Consider the following 22734-nt stretch of genomic DNA (forward strand, 5'->3'; position numbering starts at 1 on the left):
TTAAATCTATAATAAAAAAAAATTTTGTCTCTCCTGTAAAGTAGGTAGTGTTTTTGGAGTTACACTATTTCTAGTTTCAACGAGGATATGTACGAGGGTGGGTCAATAATTCCTTAGAAAAAAGCATTAAAACAGTTTTTATTTTTGTATTTTTTTTTTATTTCTCAACATAATCTCCTTGGAGCTCAATACACTTGGTTAGACGTTTCTCAATTTTTTTTAAACCGTCAGAAAAATAAGTTTTCGGAAAATCCTCAAAATAAGCATTTGCCCGATCGATGACTTCTTCATTTGAAAAAAAACGTTGTCCACTTAGCCATTTTTTTAAGTTTGGGAAAAGGAAAAAGTCACTGGGGGCTAAATCTGGCGAATACGGTGGGTGGTCGACCAATTCGAACTTCAATTCTTCAATTTTAGACATTGATCGTAAACATGTGTGAACACAGGCATTGTCCTGATGAAAGAGGATTTTTTTCCTGTTTAAATGAGGCCGTTTTTCTTCAATTTCGTTTTTTAGCTGGTCCAATAAAGATGCATAATAATCCCCTGTTATTGTTTTTCCTTTTTCCAAATAGTCAACGAAAATAATTCCACGTGCATCCCAAAATACAGTAGCCATAACCTTACCAGCTGATTTTACGGTTTTCGCCTTCTTTGGACATGGTTCGCCTTTCGCAATCCACTGCTTTGACTGTTCTTTCGTCTCGGGAGTATAGTGGTGTATCCATGTTTCATCTACAGTCACAAAGCGACGAAAAAATTCATCCGGATTGCGTTGCATGAGCGACAACAGGGCTTTAGAGGCCACCACCCTTGCGTTTATTGTCGACTGTGAGCAAACGCGGCACCCATCTTGCAGAAACTTTTTTCATGCCCAATTTGTCATGTAAAATAGAAATGACGCTACCTTTTGAGATCCCTGTAACCTCAATTATCTCACTCAACTTTAATCTTCGGTCACTTAACACCATATCGTGGATTTTATTGATCATTTCTGGTGTAGTCACCTCTACAGGACGTCCTGAGCGTGGTTCATCCTTTGTTGATGTACGACCACGTTTAAATTCATTTAACCAGTTATAAATAGTTGCAAGTGAAGGAGCAGATATGCCGTGAACTAAATCCAACTCATTTTTTATTTCCTTTGCTGTTAACCCTTTTATATTAAAATGTTTAATAACAGCTCTAAACTCAATTTTCTCCATTTTTGTAAACAAGCAAATTTTTTTTTTAAATGTACGAAAATAAAAAACAACAACCCGACCAATCTGATTGAAACTTCGCAGCATACTGAATCGGTAGTGCCGCTGCATGAAAACAAACCGCTTACAGTACTAGTCGCGCCACCTGTCGGCTTTTCTAAGGACTTATTGACCCACCCTCGTATAATAATAGAAATATGTGTCCATCAATATTATTGGTAAAAAGACAATAAAATATTTTCAATTTATATAATTTGATTATTTTTTGTTAACAATTTTGGAGTATTCAGATGGATGGGCATCCGGCATGAACATTTTCCAATTGACTTACAATTTTTTTTATATTAGCGTCTTTTTGATTCATTTATCAATGAGCAGGAACGGCAGAAAAGGCTAATTTAAAGGCAACATTAAAGTCTTGGTAATGAACTGACCCACTCCACACAATACATCTAAAAAATGGTTTAATTAAGCTCACAAATAATGTTCTGTTATTTTTTTGTACTATTTATTTTAACGGCCCACGTGCTCGTCGAAGGTCAAAATTGAGTTTTTATTGTATTTTCAAACCATGATCTTGGACACTCCTTAAACGTTGTAGATGATCTATTTATATAAGTTTGAAGCCTTATTATCCTTTATAGTTATTTTAAACATTTGATGACTGCATGAAGTATTTTTGTTACATAAAATAGTATTCTTTTAAACCTCTCGGTCTAATGTTTTAGAATATAGTCATATTTCGGTACATAACTGTGCAGTGGTGTTAAGATTTTTTACATTTATTAATTTTTAAACGCATTTATAAAACCATTAGCATAATTTATTACGAGATAATTTTTGTAAAATATTCACGATAAAAAATTATATTGATAATGTCTGTGATCCCAAATTTGACAAGAATTAGGCATTTTATTATTCAAAAAATCGGCAAGATTAACACATTTGAAGATGATTCTAAAGATATTTATTATAAGCTATGTCTTTGACCATTCAAGTGTGATAAACATCTTATGAATAATGATTGCTTTATAATAATTATTGACCTAAGAATAAGGTAGTGTTTTTTTGAAATACGCCATTTCTTTTGTCATTCCCCAGTGGTTAAGCTACAACATACGGCCGTAGCCATAAATTGATAAACTATAATTAAAGTAGGGAGTAAAATTATGTTAACGCGCGTGTTTGAACATGTACCTAACCGATTTTTTTTTCATTTTTTTTTAAACGGTACATGTTCAAACACGCGCGTTAACATAATTTAACTCCCTACTTTAATTATAGTTCATCAATTTATGGCTACGGCCGTATGTTGTAGCTTAACTACTGGGGAATGACAAAAGAAATGGCGTATTTCAAAAAAACACTACCTTATTCTTAGGTCAATAATTATTATAAAGCAATCATTATTCATAAGATGTTTATCACACTTGAATGGTCAAAGACATAGCTTATAATAAGTATCTTTAGAATCATCTTCAAATGTGTTAATCTTGCCAATTTTTTGAATAATAAAATGCCTAATTCTTGTCAAATTTGGGATCACAGAGATTATCAATATAATTTTTTATCGTGAATATTTTACAAAAATTATCTCGTAATAAATTATACTAATGGTTTTATAAATGCGTTTAAAAATTAATAAATGTAAAAAATCTTAACACCACTGCACAGTTATGTACCGAAATATGACTATATTCTAAAACATTAGAGCGAGAGGTTTAAAAGAATACTATTTTATGTAACAAAAATACTTCATGCAGTCATCAAATGTTTAAAATAACTATAAAGGATAATAAGGCTTCAAACTTATATAAATAGATCATCTACAACGTTTAAGGAGTGTCCAAGATCATGGTTTGAAAATACAATAAAAACTCAATTTTGACCTTCGACGAGCATGTCCCCCCTTAAGTTATTGTATGTAATTTTCTAATGACCGTATCTTTGAAATTTACGAATGTGGAATGTGTTCACCGTCAAAGCGATCATATTTGTTAAGAAGTTTACCTGTATTTGTATATCCAGAGGTGTTTAAAGAACCATTGGATGAATGATCGCTGCCTGAGTTGATGCTGTTCTGGGATGAGCTCAAAGCCGCCATATCTACCATCTCCTTTAACTGTCTTGTCATCGATGTAAGCGGAATATTGGGCTTCATGGATGGCTTACGTTTAATTGTACCTGGAATTAAATTGGAATGGATTAAAAATTTTGTCATACAATTGACAAAAGCGACAAGCAAGCGTTGAATTTTGTCAGGTGATTAGGTAATACTTGAGGTGATCCATCCCGTTAATAATTGTTCACTGTCTTGACTAAAGTGTGTTTCTTATAAGCACGATTAAAACTTACTGATATCGAAATAGGTAGAGACAATTGTTGAAAGAAGCCACGAACATCATGCTTGGAAGATATATTTTTTCAACGACACAACAAATGGGATGAATCATATTTATACTAAAGCTGCTCAATTTACAATACTTGCATATCAAAGCCGAGTCGCACTTTGAAAATCATCTCGACTGGGATAGTCATAAATTGTGCGCAATGTTGCAACTTCCTTCCGTGCACATTGATAATCCATGCCGGAACAGAGAAGTCACGCGGCTAACCGAAATGAATGAGAAACAAATTACCGCACATGTGCTGATGCGATATTTTGGTATTATACCTGGCATGTTAGGTGAAATTTTTTGCTTGCAACACTAACTGTATTTTTCAAATTAAAATGTCACATTCGAGCTGTGTACGGAGGTACATTTAAATTATATGTGTTTTGTGAATTCCAACAAAATGACATCAACATATTAAAGTTGAGACGAGTTTAGCCAGCTAAAGTGTCAAGTGACGATATAGCTGGAAAAGGTCATCAGAGACTCGAATTTCAAATAACGGGGATTATATATCATATAAAGCAGTGCAACTCCTCGGATACGCTGATGATGTAGTTATAGTTCATAATATTTGTGAATACTCATTACCCCTCAAAACGACACCAGCCAAGAATTTAGTAGGAGAATAACTCTGGTAAACAAATTTTACTAAAATTTACAAGGACACTTAATTTCAGGGAAAATCAAAAAAAAACTATATGTAACTTTCAAGACCCATACTGCCGTCCTAAGCGAAAGAGCAGTATCTCATTTTTTTTGCGTTTTCTGGTTTTTGTTGCCTTAGGTACATTCAGGGGGCTCCCAATCTATTTTCCTAAGCGATATAGCCGCATCTCATTTTTAAATAGGTATTATAAGCTAATTAAATATGGCGTATCTCAAAATCACAATGAAATCCTAAGCGAAATAGCAGTATCTCAATTTCCTAAGCTGTTTAGTAGTATCTCTGAGATACGCACTTTTCGCTTACCATTATGACCGGCAAAGCTCACAATATTTTGCTAGCGGCATTGCCATTATTGTCGGCTTGACGTTTCGGCGTGTATTATTGTGGGTTTGACAAGCGTGTTTTTATCAAAAATATATCAAGAATGTATTCAAGAGCGATGAAAATGATGATTATGTGTCAAAAAATGTACCTATGTGAGGTTATGTCTGATTATTCTGGTTATGTCATGTAGTGATTCCGTTGGGCATGACATGTATCAAGGATGGAAGACACCCTTCACCAAAAGGGCTCCAGTAGACCAGTAGGGAAAAGAAGGCTCGGAAGACCTAGACTGAGTAGGTCCCTAAGACCAAGGAGGTAGGGGAAGCTTGCGGAAAACAGAGAGAAGTGGAGATGGACAAGATCTACATTGGGTTGTAGTATGATGATGTACAGAATTAACTGAAGAATATGTAAATTACCCATTGGAAATTCGGAGTCAAAAGCATTTCCTTCACTTCCTGATGGTCCATCCGACATACACCCACTGGAACTACTCGATGATACACACGAATGCCTGAAAAAAATAAATACTCGATTCAAAGCCTTCTTTTTGGAAAATTTTAAAACAATTCACATAGGTACTTATTATTATGATAAAAACTAATATCTACTAAATTTTTCTTAAAGAATAAAAAATATTATAATAACCAACTCATTAAATATAATGAAGTCAACGTTTTTGGTGAAAAAACCTGAAAATTTATCATGGAATTCAAATATTTTCAATCCCATTTCTGTATCATTCAGGGTATGTAAACCATTATCAGATTATAAAAACAGAATAGAACAGAAGTTCATTGTATGCATATGAGAAGCTTGGTATTAAAGTGGGACAAAAATTTACAGGAGACTCACAAACATGGGTGTAAAGCGTCCGTTGTTCATATAAAATATCAACTTGAAACTCAATAATCTATATGAAACCTACCGTTTTTGATACTTTTGATGGATTTTTGGAAAGGAGCACCACTTGCACTACCATAATCAATCAAAACATGAATTTAGTGGGAGGTGGTGTTTGTCCCACTTTGTTACCAAGCTACTCATATGTTCAAATCATAGAACAGATTAATAAATAGAATTCAGATAGGCTATAACCCCCCAATACACTACATTTTTAAGGAAGGTTGTGAATGTGTGTGTGTCACATTATAGACGTGCAATAGTGTGTGTTGCAACCTTCAAATGCACCAATATTGAATGAGTGTCACTACATAAACCAAGAGCAGTAGTCAGAACGAAGGACAAGCTTAGAATGACGTATTCTTGACACGTGTTTAAGTTTATCCTATATTCTTCCACACTCGAGATTGGTTGCCTGTTACTCCACACCAGTTAGGTATTTCAGTTCCCAACCAACTCCAACATTACTTCTTCATCTTAAATGTGATGAGATGCAACATGGAGCACTCTCTTGGCATCATGTTACCTTGCATATGGCTCCTCTAAGTCATACAATTTTTCAGCAAGAGATAAATGAATTCTTATCATTGTATTTGTTTATTTTGCGACGTTAACTAACTTTGCTACATGAGCTAAAATATAACAAAGTATAGATTTTTAAAAAATTATTTTGTTGACGTGATGGAAAAGGCAAGTTTTTCATGACACTTTACCCTCGACACAGACACAAAACATTCTCAGGAATGAAATTATGATTTATTAATACTAACCTGCCACTGCTTGTATCAGAAGAACCTGTAATACTCTCTTCGTACAAAGGCTGCGCTTGAATTCCATTATCAGGACTGTTGGAGGTTTGCTGTGGAGTTATATTTCCACTGTTTTGCGATATAGAAGCAACCTGTGACAATAAAATATATAATATAAATAAATCAGTTTTTCAAATGAAACTTCTATGCGGCTGTTTTTTACGAGTAACTTGGAAAGGTGCAAGTGAAATGTTTTTTGGTGCATTTGCGGCAGATGCGACAAAAATATATTGGTGTTAAGTGATGTTAAGATGTATATCTGTGAAAAGAACATTTTCACCAAACATTTGCAACTGTTCGGAAATGCATCCACAGAACAAAATATTAGGTTTGCGGATATGTTCACAACAAATTCAAAAATTTCAAGTCAAGTACTGACTTTGGTCAGAATGCTAGCAAATGTTTGTTTGAGTTTACTAACGTTTTCAAACGTTGCAAACATTTTGCGCGGTTGGTGGAACTCGACAACTGTTAACTATAAATCATCCCAATTTTTTTACATTTGACCTTACAATCAACAAACCACAAATCCTATCAGTTGTTCATCAACTGCCTGAGTCCACTGCTAGATGAAGGCCTCTTCAAGCTGATTCCACTTCTCTCGGTCCTGTTGTTATTCAAGTTCTATTGTTAACAAGTCGTGATACTTCAATAAGTGCTTTTCTTTTAATATCAATGCTTTAAAAGGTGATTATTAAGGTGAAATAAATATATCGATGGCTCAGTTCCATAGTGCTACAACTAGGAATTAGTAGTTTTGAGTAATGGCTGATCAAAGTTTTGACTTACCTATACTGACTCGTAGAAAAGTGACAAAAACATCGGCGCTACGAGGACAACCAGTAATTTTTTGAAACCGAAGAGGAGCGATATATAAATATAATGGCTAACATAACGTCGCTATAGGATTGGTTTGTCGAAATCGACCTTACAATGCAAAATGATTTTTTGTATCTAAATGGATTAGAACCATTCTTTTCTTTAAATTGCTTTGTAATGAAAACAGCATTCATATGCTGTAAAACTAACAATTTAAATACCTCCATGTATTTAAATATAGGATAATGATATTTGTTTTTCGTCTCCTGAACATTTGACATTTGGTCTATTTGACCAACCAATCCTACAGCGATGATAACTCAAAACCTGAAATTTTTAACTTATCATACTATGGAACTGAGTCATCGATATATATATTATAATATATTTAGGAGTGGATGAACAAGTGATTATTATCAACCAGCCATGACATTTCAAAAAGTGAATTACTAAGTACACAATGTATAAAAATGGCGTGATCGGATAAAGTTTCAGTGTGGTAAACTATGTACAAACTGAGATGTACATTCTTTAATAAAAAGTAAGAACCGACGTTAGATAATAAGTAATGAATGTTATCGCAAAACCTCACCGAACAAGATCGTGCATGCGCTAGTTGATCTAAGTCTTCTTGCGCGAGATCATCAACAAGACAGCGATAGTTTTCCAGTAATTGACGTCCATGCTAAAAAAAATATATATGTATTAAAAATTGAAATGCACATATTTCATGCTATTAAATTTATTAAAAAATAGTTTTAAAGAGAATTTTCTCAAAATTTTGTTTCTGATAAAATGACAAAGTGCAAATAGTTTTGTTAACAATTATGTAAATTGTAAACCTTCATTCATTATTAAATGTACTGTGACAATTGTCAAAATTTTCAGAATATACAAACTCAATGCAGATAATGTAAAGCAAGCAGTTTAGTCCTCAACGTAGTGAGTTTCTTTACCTATTCAACGATTTTATTTTTATGTATACAAACCTTGGCAATCCTCATAGCAACGATCCATTTTTCTAATGTTTCATGATCCTCGGCACAAAGAAACTTGATGAATTTAACACTTTTGGGCTGTTGTAGTTTCGGATGTTTTATCGCAAAACAAAAATCCGTTGGTGCTTTATATTTTTTCTTCCAATTCAATCCGAGGTATATTTCATTCACATCAAAGTTTGCAAGACACACCAGGTCTTTCGGCGATTTAATTTTCTCTTTGGGATAATAGTGGATTCCTGTTCAAGAAAAATGAAAAAGCAAATGTAGACATTAGCAAACACAAATATTTATTTCTCAATTCAATTTATTTTACTGCGAGGAAAAGCCAACAACACATTTTCGCTAACATATTTTAACAACACTGTAAAATTACCAATCGCATCGGGGGCAATATTTTCACATAAGATTAAACGAATGCTGATTATTTTATCACACAATATATCATCATATTTATAATATATCGTCTCTGTTCTGGCAAAACACACTAACTGGAAGAATACTAGTTTTGAGTAATTTGACTTTGAAGTTGTTAAAATGTTTGAAATGGTCTATCATGTGAGTTTATTAAGTAATCGTAAAAAGGATGACTTTAAAATAAAGACTGTTTATTTATTAAGAAGGTTTCCAGACGGTAAATTTTGAAATAAGGAACATTTTGGTACTTATAACTAACTCAATGACATTTTTTCGAATTAGTGGCTTCTGCCAGAACAGTGACGATATAAAGGTAGGTAGAACACATTAAGTACCTACAATAGTTTATTATATGATGATATTTACAATGAAAATGTCAAAAGCTTCAATATATTATATTTCTAAAATATATAAATAAGGCATATATTTCAGATAAAAAGAGACATTAACGCCAGCGCGATAGCATTAAGATTGAACATTGTGTTACATTTGGATGGGTAAATAAAGCATCGCCTTAATCATTTAAAGATATATTATATACAAAGCAGATGCAAAAGAAAAACTTAATAATAATCGACAGGCTGCAGTAAAAAAGGATAAGAGTTTGCAATCTAGATATAAATGATTGGAACAACATTAAACTCTTCTATGTGGACTGTTTGTGATTCTTAGGTCAGTCTGATTTTTTAACCAACTTAGAGTGTGATCCTGGCAGACTGAAATAAAATTGATATTGTTTATTTGGCAGAGCTAAAGGATACTGGCATGACCAGGAAAGACACAAAAGTCTCTTAGAAAAACCATGTGGTGACACGGAGAGTCCACCCATAGAGCAAATGTGGACTAAGAAAAATACATTTTTTTAATGATCAACATTCCTTCCTGTCGTGAACTTGATACATAGTATAACAATGTTATAAAATTGGTTACCTACATTCAACAGTAACATAACACCAGACAGGAATTTTCTTATTTTTATCTGTCATATGTATTATGATAAGTTCAAATTGTTTGCAACAAAATTATAATTATTACAAACCAGAATTCAATAACAAGAAACAAATGTCTTTATAAATGACAAAACACCATCAACAGCCGATAACTTCCGTCGACTGCATTGATATAATACCAGGCACACAGAATTGCAATACTAAAATGGACACGTTAGCAAAATAGGCAAAATAAATTAATAAAAAATCTGCAATAATCACCAACATCACAATGTGGGGGAGTTCACTTTTAACTACATACCAAATGTATTTTTATGATAACCATATACATGTTAGCAGAATGTGACAATAATGTTGTAAAAACACAAACGCAGATTTGCGATAAAAATTCTTATTGCGATGTAGTAAGATTAATTTTTTAAAAGAATGACATTGACATGGGTAAATCCATATTAACATATAAGTCGATGGAATATAAGTTAGGAGATATTGACAACGATTAACGAAATCCTCTTCTTAGACACTTATGTAATATGCCAATAAATAAAAATACAACCGCTGGTTGACAGAAAAACAAAAAATATATCCTCGTCATTGTAAATTTTCATTTTCAGAGAGAACGCCCAGCAACAAGCCAATAAAATTTGTTTGATTCTCATCACTGACCTCATCTCATTGAATAATCTTTAGAGCTACTAACCGGATGGCCTCATAACGAAGTGGTACCTCTTCCAGCCTTTTTTCGAGTCACTTTTTAGGTACAGGGGTCCCTCCAATGGTGGTACCGGGTTGCCAGACAAATTAGGTACAGTAGGAATAGATCCCACCGATACTTCAGAAACCATTTCTGAGGTTAAGGTCTGACTAAAAAACTCATCCATGATAACAGTGCGTGAGTGTTCGTCATAGTCGGTTTGAAGACCTGAAAATTAAGACATTGGATTAAAATATGTATAAATCAGTACATTAGTATCAAAGTGGGACATACGCCATTTAAAGGAAATTCACGAACAGGGGTGTAAAATGTCTGTTTTTCATATACCTAACATACAAAATAACATAATATATATTTATGCAGGTACTTACTAAATAAAAATATTGTTTGTAAAATAAATAGTGGAAATTGCCCTTAAAATATAAAATATCAAACGAAATTAACATTGGTGTCGCTAAATTTCAAAACACGCAATAACACTTTTTATTTTGAGAAAATCAATAAAAACTTTTTGAACTAAAAAGGTTTTTGAATATTACAGTAGTGTTATAGCGGGGATTGATAGACACATTGATTTTGTTTTATAAATGACAGTCAATCGTAGAGGATTTTGAAAGAGGCGATAAAATTATCATGTAGAGATTTTAATAATGAATCCAACAATATATATATCTTAATTATTTAAAAAAAAGTGTTATAGCTGGTTTTGAAATTTAGTGACACATTTGTTATTTCTTTTGAATAAGAATATGTTAAAATTGTGTTCCTAAATAAAACCACTGTTTTATGGTGGCGATGGTAATAACATTATACTCCACCTCGTCAGCTGAAACCAGAACTATTCTAACTTACATTTGAACTTTTTGAGGAGAGTTTTTTTGAAACAACTTACTGAAATTATTTATCATCTTTGTGGATAAATGGATGCATCATATTATTCTAGGATTATTGATGAAAAAAATGGTGCATACACTTGTCCATATAAATAATAAATAACTGAAGTAGACTGTTTCAAAAAACTCTTCCGCAAAATATTTGAAATGTGAGTTAGAATAGTAATTCTGCATTCAACTTCAGGTCCTGTATGAGGGTTGTTTTAAAAGTACTTCCATGTACATTATGATTTTTATTTTTTTTTTATTTATCCTTCTTATTAGACTGTTTAAATTCTCGTTTGAACTTTACGATGTTATGTTAAAAAAAATCAATTGGAATATAGTTTTGTTTACCTTTTTCGCTTCCGCTTATCAGAAACTTTTCGGGTGTTTGAAAGAGGGAGATTTTGTCCAATCGCTCGGAAAATATTATTTTATTTTTTGACTCCCTTGTCCAAAGCATCAAGTTATCTACTAATAGTTCATGATCTTCGTAAATCCTTTCTGTAAAATAAAAGAAATAATACTTATATTTAATACAGTAATACATAACTAAGTTTTCAATGATTCATTCATTCACTCGTATGATGGCAGAGTATTGATGACAATATAGAAATACAACTACAATCACTAATATAAAATCATATGGCCAGGAAGTTCTCACTAGAGACCCAATCCATGTTTTCATTAGATTGGTAGATGGTAATAAAAAAGATAAATAATTATAATATGTTGGTCTCAACAACATGCTAATAATGTGAGCATACAATCTTATTGTTATGGCATTGTGTCAAAACAATCATCCTATTATGAAAGATCTAAATAATTGATAATCGTTTTCTTACCCATATGTAGATCAGGGAGATATTCTACAATTGCCCATTTAGGCTCCATTCCCAAGTGATTTTTATCAGCCAATAATCTGGCTACATATCCACAAGTCATCTTTTCATCCACCAGAAGACTTTTGGAAGATCCGTCGATAGAAAATGCTTTTATGAAAAGTTTCTTAACTGACGCCTCCTTCATTTTTTCAAGGGCTAATCGTATTTTTTCGGTTTTCAGTTGAGACGCCATGTCCTGAAAACATTTATATTGACATGACGTATATTATCAATATTACAATATTTAATAATTCTTTACCTACAGGTACGTCATTGCTCTGTACAAAATAAATGTTAATATAACATTAAAAAAAATATAATTAATTAGTGTAGGTATGTGGAAATACATAGCGATGCAATCAACGCACAGGACAGAGGGATGGAATCAGCTTGGAAAGAAAACAACTTTTGAGAAGGTCACTATGAAGTGCACTCGCTGCGACCAACCATGGAGGGCAGAGACAGACAGGGTCTGAGGCAAAACTTTAGCTGTGGGAGGCAAATTATTAAAAAAAAACGCAAAGTTTAATGTCCCAAAACGAATTTCAGTGTGAATCGCTGGTTCCAGCTAATTAGCATTCATGAAATAAGCACTAATCCATATTGATAACTACATGTTTTCTCTGTCTTCAGGTTGTTATGTATGGCTCAGAAACCTGGAGTGGAAAGGGTGCTGAATTAATTTGAGCAAAGCGTTTTGTGTGGTATCTTTGGACCCATCAATAGCACACAGTCAGGGCCACTAGGAAACCAGAACTTGTATAGTCCACCAAATTTAGACAGTCTTAGATGACTGGGCTATCTACACAGGACGGACAAGAATAACATGACAACGAAATTGATTCAGGAAGCCGAAAGGCAAATGAAGACCTGGTCGACCTCGTATAAGACAAATGAATAGTGTCCGGTTGGATTTAAGTCTTTCACTGCTAAAGACGCGCCAGGCACTTATACTTTCATTGCTGACTAGTTAATTACTACATTTAATTATCATGTTAATTGCTATACGCCAAGCGGGTCTTTAGCAGTGACCGAGTTGTGGTAATTAACTGGCCAGCAATGAATGTGTTAAGGCTATACTTCAGCTGAGGCATGGTCTAAAAAGATTGTGACTATGCGACGCGCGGATTGTGCAAATGACGTGTGCCGAACGAAATATAATTTGTCATAAAAATTCAACATGCGTGCATTTAATGTTATATAAATTTTTATTTTTTTCGACCATGTCCGATCCTGATAGGATCATATGGGCCTCCACAGAGTGGAGGTTTGTATATTAATAATAATGTTATATTAGTAATAATAATATATTCATTGGTATGTTTTCTTTTTCGAGTACATGTGTAACGTTATAAGAATATATTCCTCCGACGCCATCACAAAACAAATTGACGTGCTCACATCTCGACTGCCGCTCTCCGATTGGCGATGAGTGCGGAATTTCGTCCCATCTATTGTTGAGAATTATTTGCTGTTTCACTTGTGTATGCTCTTAAAGAATTTGAGTATTCAAAACTGGAGGGAAGCGTCTTTGGATAGAGAAAAATACTACACAAGGCCAAGACCCATATACGATTATAGCGTCAAGAAGATATATACAGACAGCTGAAATATGTATCTGACATCAACTATTTAAATTTACATGTCATTTTAAGTTGCAGAAAAATATTTTAAGACTTAAATTATATCATGGACTAATAATTATTTAATTCACTCGCCAAGAGTTTTGGTTTCTGGTGGTAAGTTGTGAAGATCTGATAAAAAAATTGACATTAAACTAAATATTTTTTAATCATTTTTATTAGGTGTAGTTTAGACATTGAGGTGAAAACTAACCAACACCATTTGCAATTTGTATTCTTATTTCAATGAAAACAAATACTTAGGCTATATGATAAGATTGATAACTGATATTATTATGATATTGATAGTCTGGTAAACTCTAACAATGTCACAATCACAAATCTCATATAGCAATATAAAATATCATCAGTTATTTTATTAGATTGCATGAACAATTTCAGGCATATTTGTCTTTTAGTTTACAAAGATTGAAAAATAATAAGGGGACTCTCGCCGTCGATTAAAAGGATTCACAAGTGGTTTACCAATTTTCGTTATGCGCATTCACCAATGACATTGTTAATCGACCACGCACTCAATACAGTAGCTGGCAAGTAAATTCGCGCATAGCGACATTCGCACATGTACAGGTAGATGTCACACAATTTCCATTATGTGATATCACACATCGGGAATTTATAGCAATATCACCGTTATTGTAATGGCGTTAGAACAGTGTTTCTGGTGTCAATGTTCATTTGAGCAAACCCGTTCGAACCGAACCATTCGGCAGACCTGTCAAAATCATCGGGAATTTATAGCAATATCACCTTTATTCAGTGTTGCCATCTTTTTCTATGCTGATTATAGGACAAAGGCATAAAAATTATAGTATTTCAGAAAAATATATAGTACAGGAACATTTTTCGTCTTGAATCCTTTAAAATTATAGTATTTTGGTATATTTGGCGTAAAATTAAAGTATTTTACATTTTTCACGGTATTAAAATTATAGTATTGTACTATAATTATAGTACGGTTGGCATCACTGCCTTTATTGTAATCGCGTTAGAAAAAATTATGCCATTCGGCAGACCCGACAAAAAAGTGAGTGTCATTTTTTTTCTAGATGCTTCATCCATATTAATGTCATTGGCATTCAAGCACAAAAGTGATGCGGAACGTTCAGTACGCTCAATTGAGGTCACCACTCACCACACCAGAAACGATTGAGAAAAACCATGATATTGTAATGGTGATTGGTGAAGCTATAGGCATTTTAATTGAACGGGTTCAAAATATTTTTCATAATCATTTGGATATGAGAAAACTCTCCACGATTGCTAACAATCGACAATAAATGCACTCATGTGACAAATTCAAATGCATATTTTAAGAGTAATCTAAATGAATTTCTGCGTCGATTTATAGCTGTGGACAAAACATGGATCCATCACTATCGAAGATCAGGGAACAATGGAAACAGTGGGTTTCTCCTGGTGAACCGGCACCTAAGAAGGCAAAGGTCGTTAAATTGGCTGAAAAGGTTATGGCGACAGTTTTTTGGGATGTACATGACATAATCCACATCGACAAGGTACGTTGTAAGGGGATAAGATTACTGGTCAACTGGTGGTACTGCTATTTATTGGACAGTTTCAACGACACTTTGATGGGAAAACATTCACATTTTGCGAGGAAATTCCACCAAGACAATAAATGGATGTAAACGAGTGTCGTTTCAATTGCAACATTGGATGAATTATTTCCTCATCCATCATACTTTCCAGATTTAGCCCCTGCGATTATTTCCAGATTCAGAGAAGATTTGGCACTAACGACAAGGTCATTAATAAAAACACGCCTAATTTATTTTGAAGAGTTGGAGAAATCATATTATTTGGAAGTAACCACAAAATTGTAAAAACGCTGGATTAAGTGTATCGTGCTAAAACAGGACAATGTTGAAAAATAAAATGATTTTTTGCTGAAGAAAACAATCCTTGTTTCATTTACTAGACTTATCATACTGCCCTCGTATTATTCGACAAAGTTCAATGTGCACTATTTCTTTCGGATCTCCACAGCCTACCTCCATCCTTCGCCTTTGAGTAATGATGATGATGTTGGTAAATAAATTAAATGTAAAAAGCACAAAACAACCATTAATTAATTACCTTCAAAGGTTGTAAATTCAGTTGGAGACCTTGATTTTTATTGCCAGCACTGGCACCGCTGGAAGCTGATGATTCACTTGATAACAGAGAAACCTGCAAACAATGACATTCCTACATTTTTAATGCATAATAGACAAAAATACTATAAGGCTACCACATGAATATTCTATTCTATACCTACACTTTTTTTATTCAGAGATAATTACAAAAATCTGTCATACCAAGGATTTCAAGTTATACACATTTATATTTTTTATAAAAATCGATGTCGATCGAATCGATGAAAAATCTCTACGACAAAACATAGAAAACTTAATAACCTAAATTTTAATAAAAAATATGACCGTAAAATATATGTAATAATAAGATGGGGTCCTTTGACAAATTCACATTTTATAACATTTTTTGGTACAGTTCGGTTATGAGGAATACAGCGGCAAATACATTTTCAAAATAGCCGATATACTCGATTATTGTTAGATTAACCTAACCAAACCTAACCTAAACTAACCCAAACTAACAAATAATCCAGTATATCGGGTATTTTCAAAATGTGTTTTCCGCTGTATTCCTCATAACCGAACTGTACCCATTGTTTTACAATTATTGTAAGCTTATATTTGACTCAAAATAAAAAATATTTTTCCTTTTAATGCATTACATATTTAATAATTAATACAGTTTAAATTGTAAGTTATCGTAAAAATGTCTCAAATTGAAAGCTTCGTATTTTTCCGCTAGATGCCTCTGGTATGTAAAGGTATCGCCTTAAGGGTGGCACCTAGGGACGTCACTGCGTAGATCGTCTCGGGTTCGAATAGGTTGATCAAATTTTGGGCTCATTTGTTAGTAATGATGGGCCAACCCCCAACATAAGTAAATAACTTCTAAAAGTATGTGACGGCATGAGTAAGTGAGTCAAACTTACGGTATCACTGAACGCAGAGTCATTATCAGGCGAGTCAGTCCGGTGAGGGGCCGGTGGAAGAACTGAAGGTACTCCGTCAGTGCAGCTGATAGTCTGTGCTCGGCCATGATGGATTCCACCGCTATTATTTGTAGTTTGTCTATCTGCTATAAATTAAAAAGAAAAACATTGTTATTTTTCACACATGAGGAAATTATTATTACGTATTATTTATATAGACGAGTGGACAACCGCTGGATAAATGCATTTATACAGTGGTACCCAAGGGACACGAAACGACTACAGGGACGCCCAGAAACCCACTGGATTAACAAAGTCATAAATCGAAGAACTAGGGACCGAGAAGAGTGGAAGGAGGGAAGGGAATCCATCATCCAGCAATGAATTGACCTCGGCTGATAATGATGATGACTATAATTTATTATAGATACCTATATATTATCAATTATCACCCTCCAGTAACGGTGATTGGTACAAGGATGAGTCGCGTCATTTTCCCTCGGTCATTTATTATCACAACGTTTTTCTTAGCTCGTATTCTTATTTGTCCGGTGGTTCTTTGTCCGGTACAAATCTTGCAATCGATTTTTAACTAACTTCCCGACTAGCTAGACATTTGAAACTTTTGGAATATATCAGAACACAATGCCAATGCATAGTTTCCGTTATCAGTCATTATACGTGATTCCACAGGCACCGCAAAATATTTTTTTAACATGGTAACACTAGCGTCAAGTGTCATTCTATCATCTGGCATCTTGTATTTCTGTGGGCTGGCGTATAAAAGTAAAATAATATTCTGCAAGTACATGCCAAACGAATTAACACTATCAATATCCATATTGAGATATATTGTTAAATGAATTTGAGTGTATGGACTGTTTTATAGACATGCGAATTTATTTTGACAGCAGCTGTCAGTGGTAAATGGTAATACGGAAGGGGGCGTGTTCATAACAAAAGTAGTCTATGGTTAAGGATTCCTTAACTCTATACTCAGGATTGTCTATAGTTAAGTCATGCTTTTCGGCGACTTATTCTTAGGATCGAAATCTTAGATTGTGCATGCCGCTCCTAGCAACTAAATTATTAATATATACGTGCGTTACTAAAACTAACTAACTAACTAAAAAGTTCTTTTTATCTTGTAATTATTATCTAGTAAGTCTCCATTCGAAAAGTTATATGAGTCCTATAGTTTTAAAAGTTTTCGTAAAATAATGGGAACTGAAATACCTAACAAAGAAGAGAAGGAGAAGCAGGCAACCAATCTCGGAACCTATTACAATAACAATTAATGTATTTATTATGTGATCTAAAATTCCTTAGTATCTTTTTTATCTTTTATTGTATGAAGTATTAATTCTTTGTGGAAATGTATTGTATTAATTAAAATAAAATACAATAATATGTAGTACCCACAGAACAGATTAATAAATAGAATTCCGATAGACTATTTTCCAATACACTACATTTTGACGCAATGTTTTGAATGTGTCAGTATCCAATGAAAATGGACCACGCATTATGGACGTGCAATAGTGTGTGTTGCAACCTTCAATACACCAATATTAAATGAGCGTCAATGCATATTAAGCCGAGAGCAGTTGTCAGTATTCGACGTATGACGTACTCTTGGCTTGACTTGACCTTCTGCTTTAAACAACACAATTAATATCAAAGTGGAGTAAAAACTTTTGATACTATTCGACGAATATTTAATATTTATTTGGTTATTTGTGTCGCTACATTTCAAAATCAGTCAACTCCACCTTTAGGTATTTTTGACTTTTTTGTGAACTGTCGAAGAACTACTGCTTTCTCACATTTCTGCATTATGAAAATGTGGAATTTATTAATTTTAAATATTCGAAATACTCGAAATAATATAAACATTCACCCTTGTGACTGTGTATTTGAGAAAACAAAAAGCTGTTTTCCTCCTATTTATCTATTATGGACTTGGCTGATTTTGAAATCTAGCGACACATTTTATCATCTATTCATAAAAATTTGTACGAAGCCAAGTGGAAAATAGTTCAATGTGTCACTTACATCGTTGATAGGGTCTTTGGTTGTTATTGGTGCTGTACATGGAAGAAGCCCTCCCAATCTCTTCCTGGTATCTGGTCTCAAGGGCACACAATTCTACGAGTATGGCATCCAAGTCTACGTCTTGTGAGTCTTCAAGATTTGCCATCGAGAAGCGGTACGAGTCGATTCGGGGAGCAGCTATCTCGTTGGAAAGAGGTCTCAGTAGATGCGAAGGCGTGTCTCCTGAACCAGTTACCGTGTCCAGACCCTGAAACAATAAAAAATACGATAACATTTAAAACAAATCAATTACCGATAAAGGAATTCTACACCCCACCCCGTTCTCAAAATGTCACACATTTTGTAACAAATTAATGTTGTCACGTCAATATTTAAATTTATTTATTTTAGCACCTATACCAGGGGTAGCGAACCTATGGCACGCGAGATGATTTTGCATGGCACGCGTTTGAAAAGAAAATTGCAAGATAAAAAGAACTTTTGATATACAACGTTTTTAAATTTTCTGTTGAATTATTATACTCAATATGCTCAAACTTGTACTTGATATGAAGTAAATAAAAACAAACAAATATAGAATACTGAAATGTTATTTTGACATTTCATTTTGATTTCCATAGTAACGCACGTACATTATTAATAATTTAGTTGCTAGGACTACTTCCTTAGCAACCAATAATAGTATTTTACTTTTTACGGATTTTTATGAAATAACTTTCCATACAAAACAGAATTAACTGAAAATGAATTCATTTCTGCTTAAAGATGGCTAAAAGAATTAAAAGAATGCATTGGCATCGTGTTCTGATATATTCTAAAAGTTTCAAATGTCTAGCTAATCGGGAAGTTAGTTAAAATCGATTGCAAGATTTGTACTGGACAAACAACCACCGGACAAACAAGAATACGAGCTAATAAAAACGTTGTAAAATACCTATAATAATAATAAATGACCGCATTGTAAATGTAATTGCATAAGTCGGTCCTTAGGCGTCACATATTTATGATATTATCGTACTAACCTCTAATCTTGATCGATTTACAATGCTGGAGACGATTGTAGCGAGAGAATGCATCATCTGATCGGAGCTGATGTCAATTTGCGCGCAAAGAACCAAAATAATTAAAACATTAACAAATAATGTCATGTCTATCCACAAAAAATGGCTGCACCAAATAAGAAACAAATAGTTGGTGGATCTAATAGTAGTAATTCTGGCAGACAGTTTCAAAATTGATGGACCGAAATGTATGGTATAATTGAAAAAAAGTGACAAAGTTATATATGTCCCACTCCTATGTTCTGTGAGTTGTATCTAGAACATCATCATTTAAAAAAAAAAAACTATTTTTCTCCGTGTAAAACTTCTCGGCACGTCAGACAGTCGAAAAATAATATTTGGGAAATTTTGGCACGCGCACGAAAAAAGGTTCGCTAATCCTGACCTATACATTGAAAATGTCATTAGCTCAACACGATCATAATAGAACGTATGGTTTAATTAACTTTTTCAAGCGTAGATCGTCCCACAGAGAACTTCCGAAGACCCTTGTTGTGGATGGTGTGAACGATTCCTACTTTAAATTATTGTCACTACTTAGGTCGAGCCTTGATCTGAACAATTAATAAATTATTCTTCCTCGACTTGACAATAGTTTTATAGTGAATGTATATTCGTACGATTATCGCATATATTTTCAAATGATTCGGCGTTTAGTCGATGGCAATTCATGATAAATACATTTCTGTACCTCAGAACTAGGGAATCCAATCCCGAGCCAAAATTCTGATCCCGGGATTTCGGGATTACAATTTGACAATCCCGGTATCCCGGGACTGGTCCCGGGATTGGGATTTTTTTCCATTGTTAATATAAAATTTTTATATTTACAAATAACATTGATAAAATCGGTCAAAAATAAATCTAGTATAATTTATACTATTTAAGACATTTATTGTTAATATTGTATACGTTAAATCTTGGAAATACACAAGTTTAATGGAGTAAATAATATTATAATATAAATAATAATGTGAATTTAATATGAGATTGCTATTTCTGATAGTAAAGACATAATGAATAGATCAGCGAGATTTAAAATAGTAAAGCAAATAATCATGACGTACTTATGGCCTTTCCGCTTCATAAATCTAATTAGTCAGCCAAATATGAAACTGCCGTAAAACGTATGATATCATGGTGGAATAATTTTGTTAAAAGTGCGAAGCATTGTTTTTTTACCAATCTTTCTCATTTTTAATAATCTATGTGAAAAAATAAAATGAATCGGCAACCTACACATCAAACTTCATTCAAACTCAGTTTATTTCTAATGTAGTTATTTTGTATTAAAAGTATTTTTTCTGTTATATTTTCCATAAAAATTGATAAAAAAAAACAATCCCGAAATCCCGGGATTATGTTTATCAATCCCGGGATTCATTGGTATCGAAAATAGCTCGGGATCCCGGGATTGGATTCCCTACTCAGAACCAGTGTCCAGTGATTTTGAGATTTTGTACATGAAGCACCACCATAATATAATTCAGAGCCTACTCAACATTTGAATCGATTCATACTTGCAGAAACTTAAATTCTTAAAACCAAAAATCCGAAACTCCATAGACATCAAGTGGCTGAAACGTCTTAATTGTTTACCTGAATACACCGGTTCTCAAGTACACAATTATTCATAAATCATAAATACCTATTCGTCACCTTGTTATTCAAGCATGCTATCTTTATTATGTTATAGGTATTTCACTACGGTCTCATCGTCTACGATCCATATATTATATAAAAGTCAAAATACGTTTGTTTGATATATTTTTCCTACTTGACCCAAACGTCCCAAACGCCCCCAACTGACATAATACATAAAAATACAAAGTTTTTTTATTCAAAATATTACCTTTACTGCCAATTCCAATTTAGAATTTTGCCGAATTTTCACGACAGATAAAATGTTTGGATTCGATATTTTATTTAACAACGTTTTTCTTAGCTCGTATTCTTATTTGTCCGGTAAAAATCTTGCAATCGATTTTTAACTAACTTCCCGACTAGCTAGACATTTGAAACTTTTATAATATATCAGAACATGATGCCAATGCATTTTTTTAATACTTTTAGCCATCTTTAAGTAGAATTGAATTCATTTTCAGTTAATTCTGTTTTGTATGAAAAGTTATTTCGACACCATTATCGGTTGCAAGGGGTCTGGGGTCCTAGCAACTAAATTATTAATATATACGTGCGTTACTATGGAAATCAATGTGATATGTCAAGTACAAATTTTTTTGATCGTTTATGCTAGTCAAGTCAAGTTTATATGATTCAATAGAAAATTTAAAAACGTTGTAAGTACTTTTTATCTTGTAATTATTTTCATTTTGACATGTTGTATACCTATAGAAAAATGTTTCGTAACCTTTTTACATGCGCGGACCACAAAATAATCAAAAAATATTTTGCGGACCATCAACATTGGAATATAATAATAAATATTAATATTTACACTATTTTTGAAACAATTGTCGAAATGTAATACTCGTACAACCCCACTTCAAATGTTGGTTTTCTAGGTAACTATTTTTGAACTGCAGAATTTTTTATGGCCCACCCAAAAATCATCGCGGACCACCGGTTAAGAAACTATGCTGTAGAACAGGGGGGGGCAAACTGCGGCCCGCGGGCCGCATGTGGCCCGCCGGGTATTTTTTTGCGGCCCACCATCATTAATTGTACTTCTGATTACGAATAACTTTTTTATATATATTTTTTTTTAAATATTGACAATAGATTAAAATTTTAAGAATTTGTTGTTTCGTAAATGTATTATCTCAGTAGGTACGTCTTCCTTGCGTCTCGTCTCACACTATGTAACCTCTATTTTCTACGTTGAACATCGTGATACATTTAAATACTTTTAACTTCGCGTTGCAAGGAAAAAAAAATTATGCCCATGGTATGGTAAAAAGTTTGAATGGATTACAATTAAAACTCAAATTATTCCTTCGACAAATATCAAATAACAACGTGGACCACTTT

At 33.4% G+C, this 22734-nt stretch overlaps 1 protein-coding gene across 1 annotated transcript in view; it reads right to left on the reverse strand.

Annotated features, from left to right (window-relative positions):
- The window catches only part of pico (ras-associated and pleckstrin homology domains-containing protein pico), an 83033-nt gene that overhangs the window by 10242 nt on the left and 50057 nt on the right, over positions 1 to 22734 (reverse strand). The window contains exons 3-13 of the mRNA XM_085947979.1: positions 18683 to 18929; positions 16628 to 16773; positions 15700 to 15792; positions 11921 to 12155; positions 11430 to 11579; positions 10186 to 10407; positions 8110 to 8357; positions 7713 to 7805; positions 6263 to 6393; positions 5009 to 5103; positions 3213 to 3386 (exon numbers count right to left, since the gene is read on the reverse strand). Of these exons, the coding sequence (XP_085804105.1) occupies positions 3213 to 3386; positions 5009 to 5103; positions 6263 to 6393; positions 7713 to 7805; positions 8110 to 8357; positions 10186 to 10407; positions 11430 to 11579; positions 11921 to 12155; positions 15700 to 15792; positions 16628 to 16773; positions 18683 to 18929 (1834 nt within the window). The remainder of the gene's footprint in view (positions 1 to 3212; positions 3387 to 5008; positions 5104 to 6262; positions 6394 to 7712; positions 7806 to 8109; positions 8358 to 10185; positions 10408 to 11429; positions 11580 to 11920; positions 12156 to 15699; positions 15793 to 16627; positions 16774 to 18682; positions 18930 to 22734) is intronic.

The sequence above is a fragment of the Rhyacophila brunnea genome, unplaced genomic scaffold (genome assembly GCF_057557595.1).
Source record: "Rhyacophila brunnea isolate RB1 unplaced genomic scaffold, BYU_Rbru_1.0 scaffold_1, whole genome shotgun sequence".
In the NCBI taxonomy this organism is placed as follows: domain Eukaryota; kingdom Metazoa; phylum Arthropoda; class Insecta; order Trichoptera; family Rhyacophilidae; genus Rhyacophila; species Rhyacophila brunnea.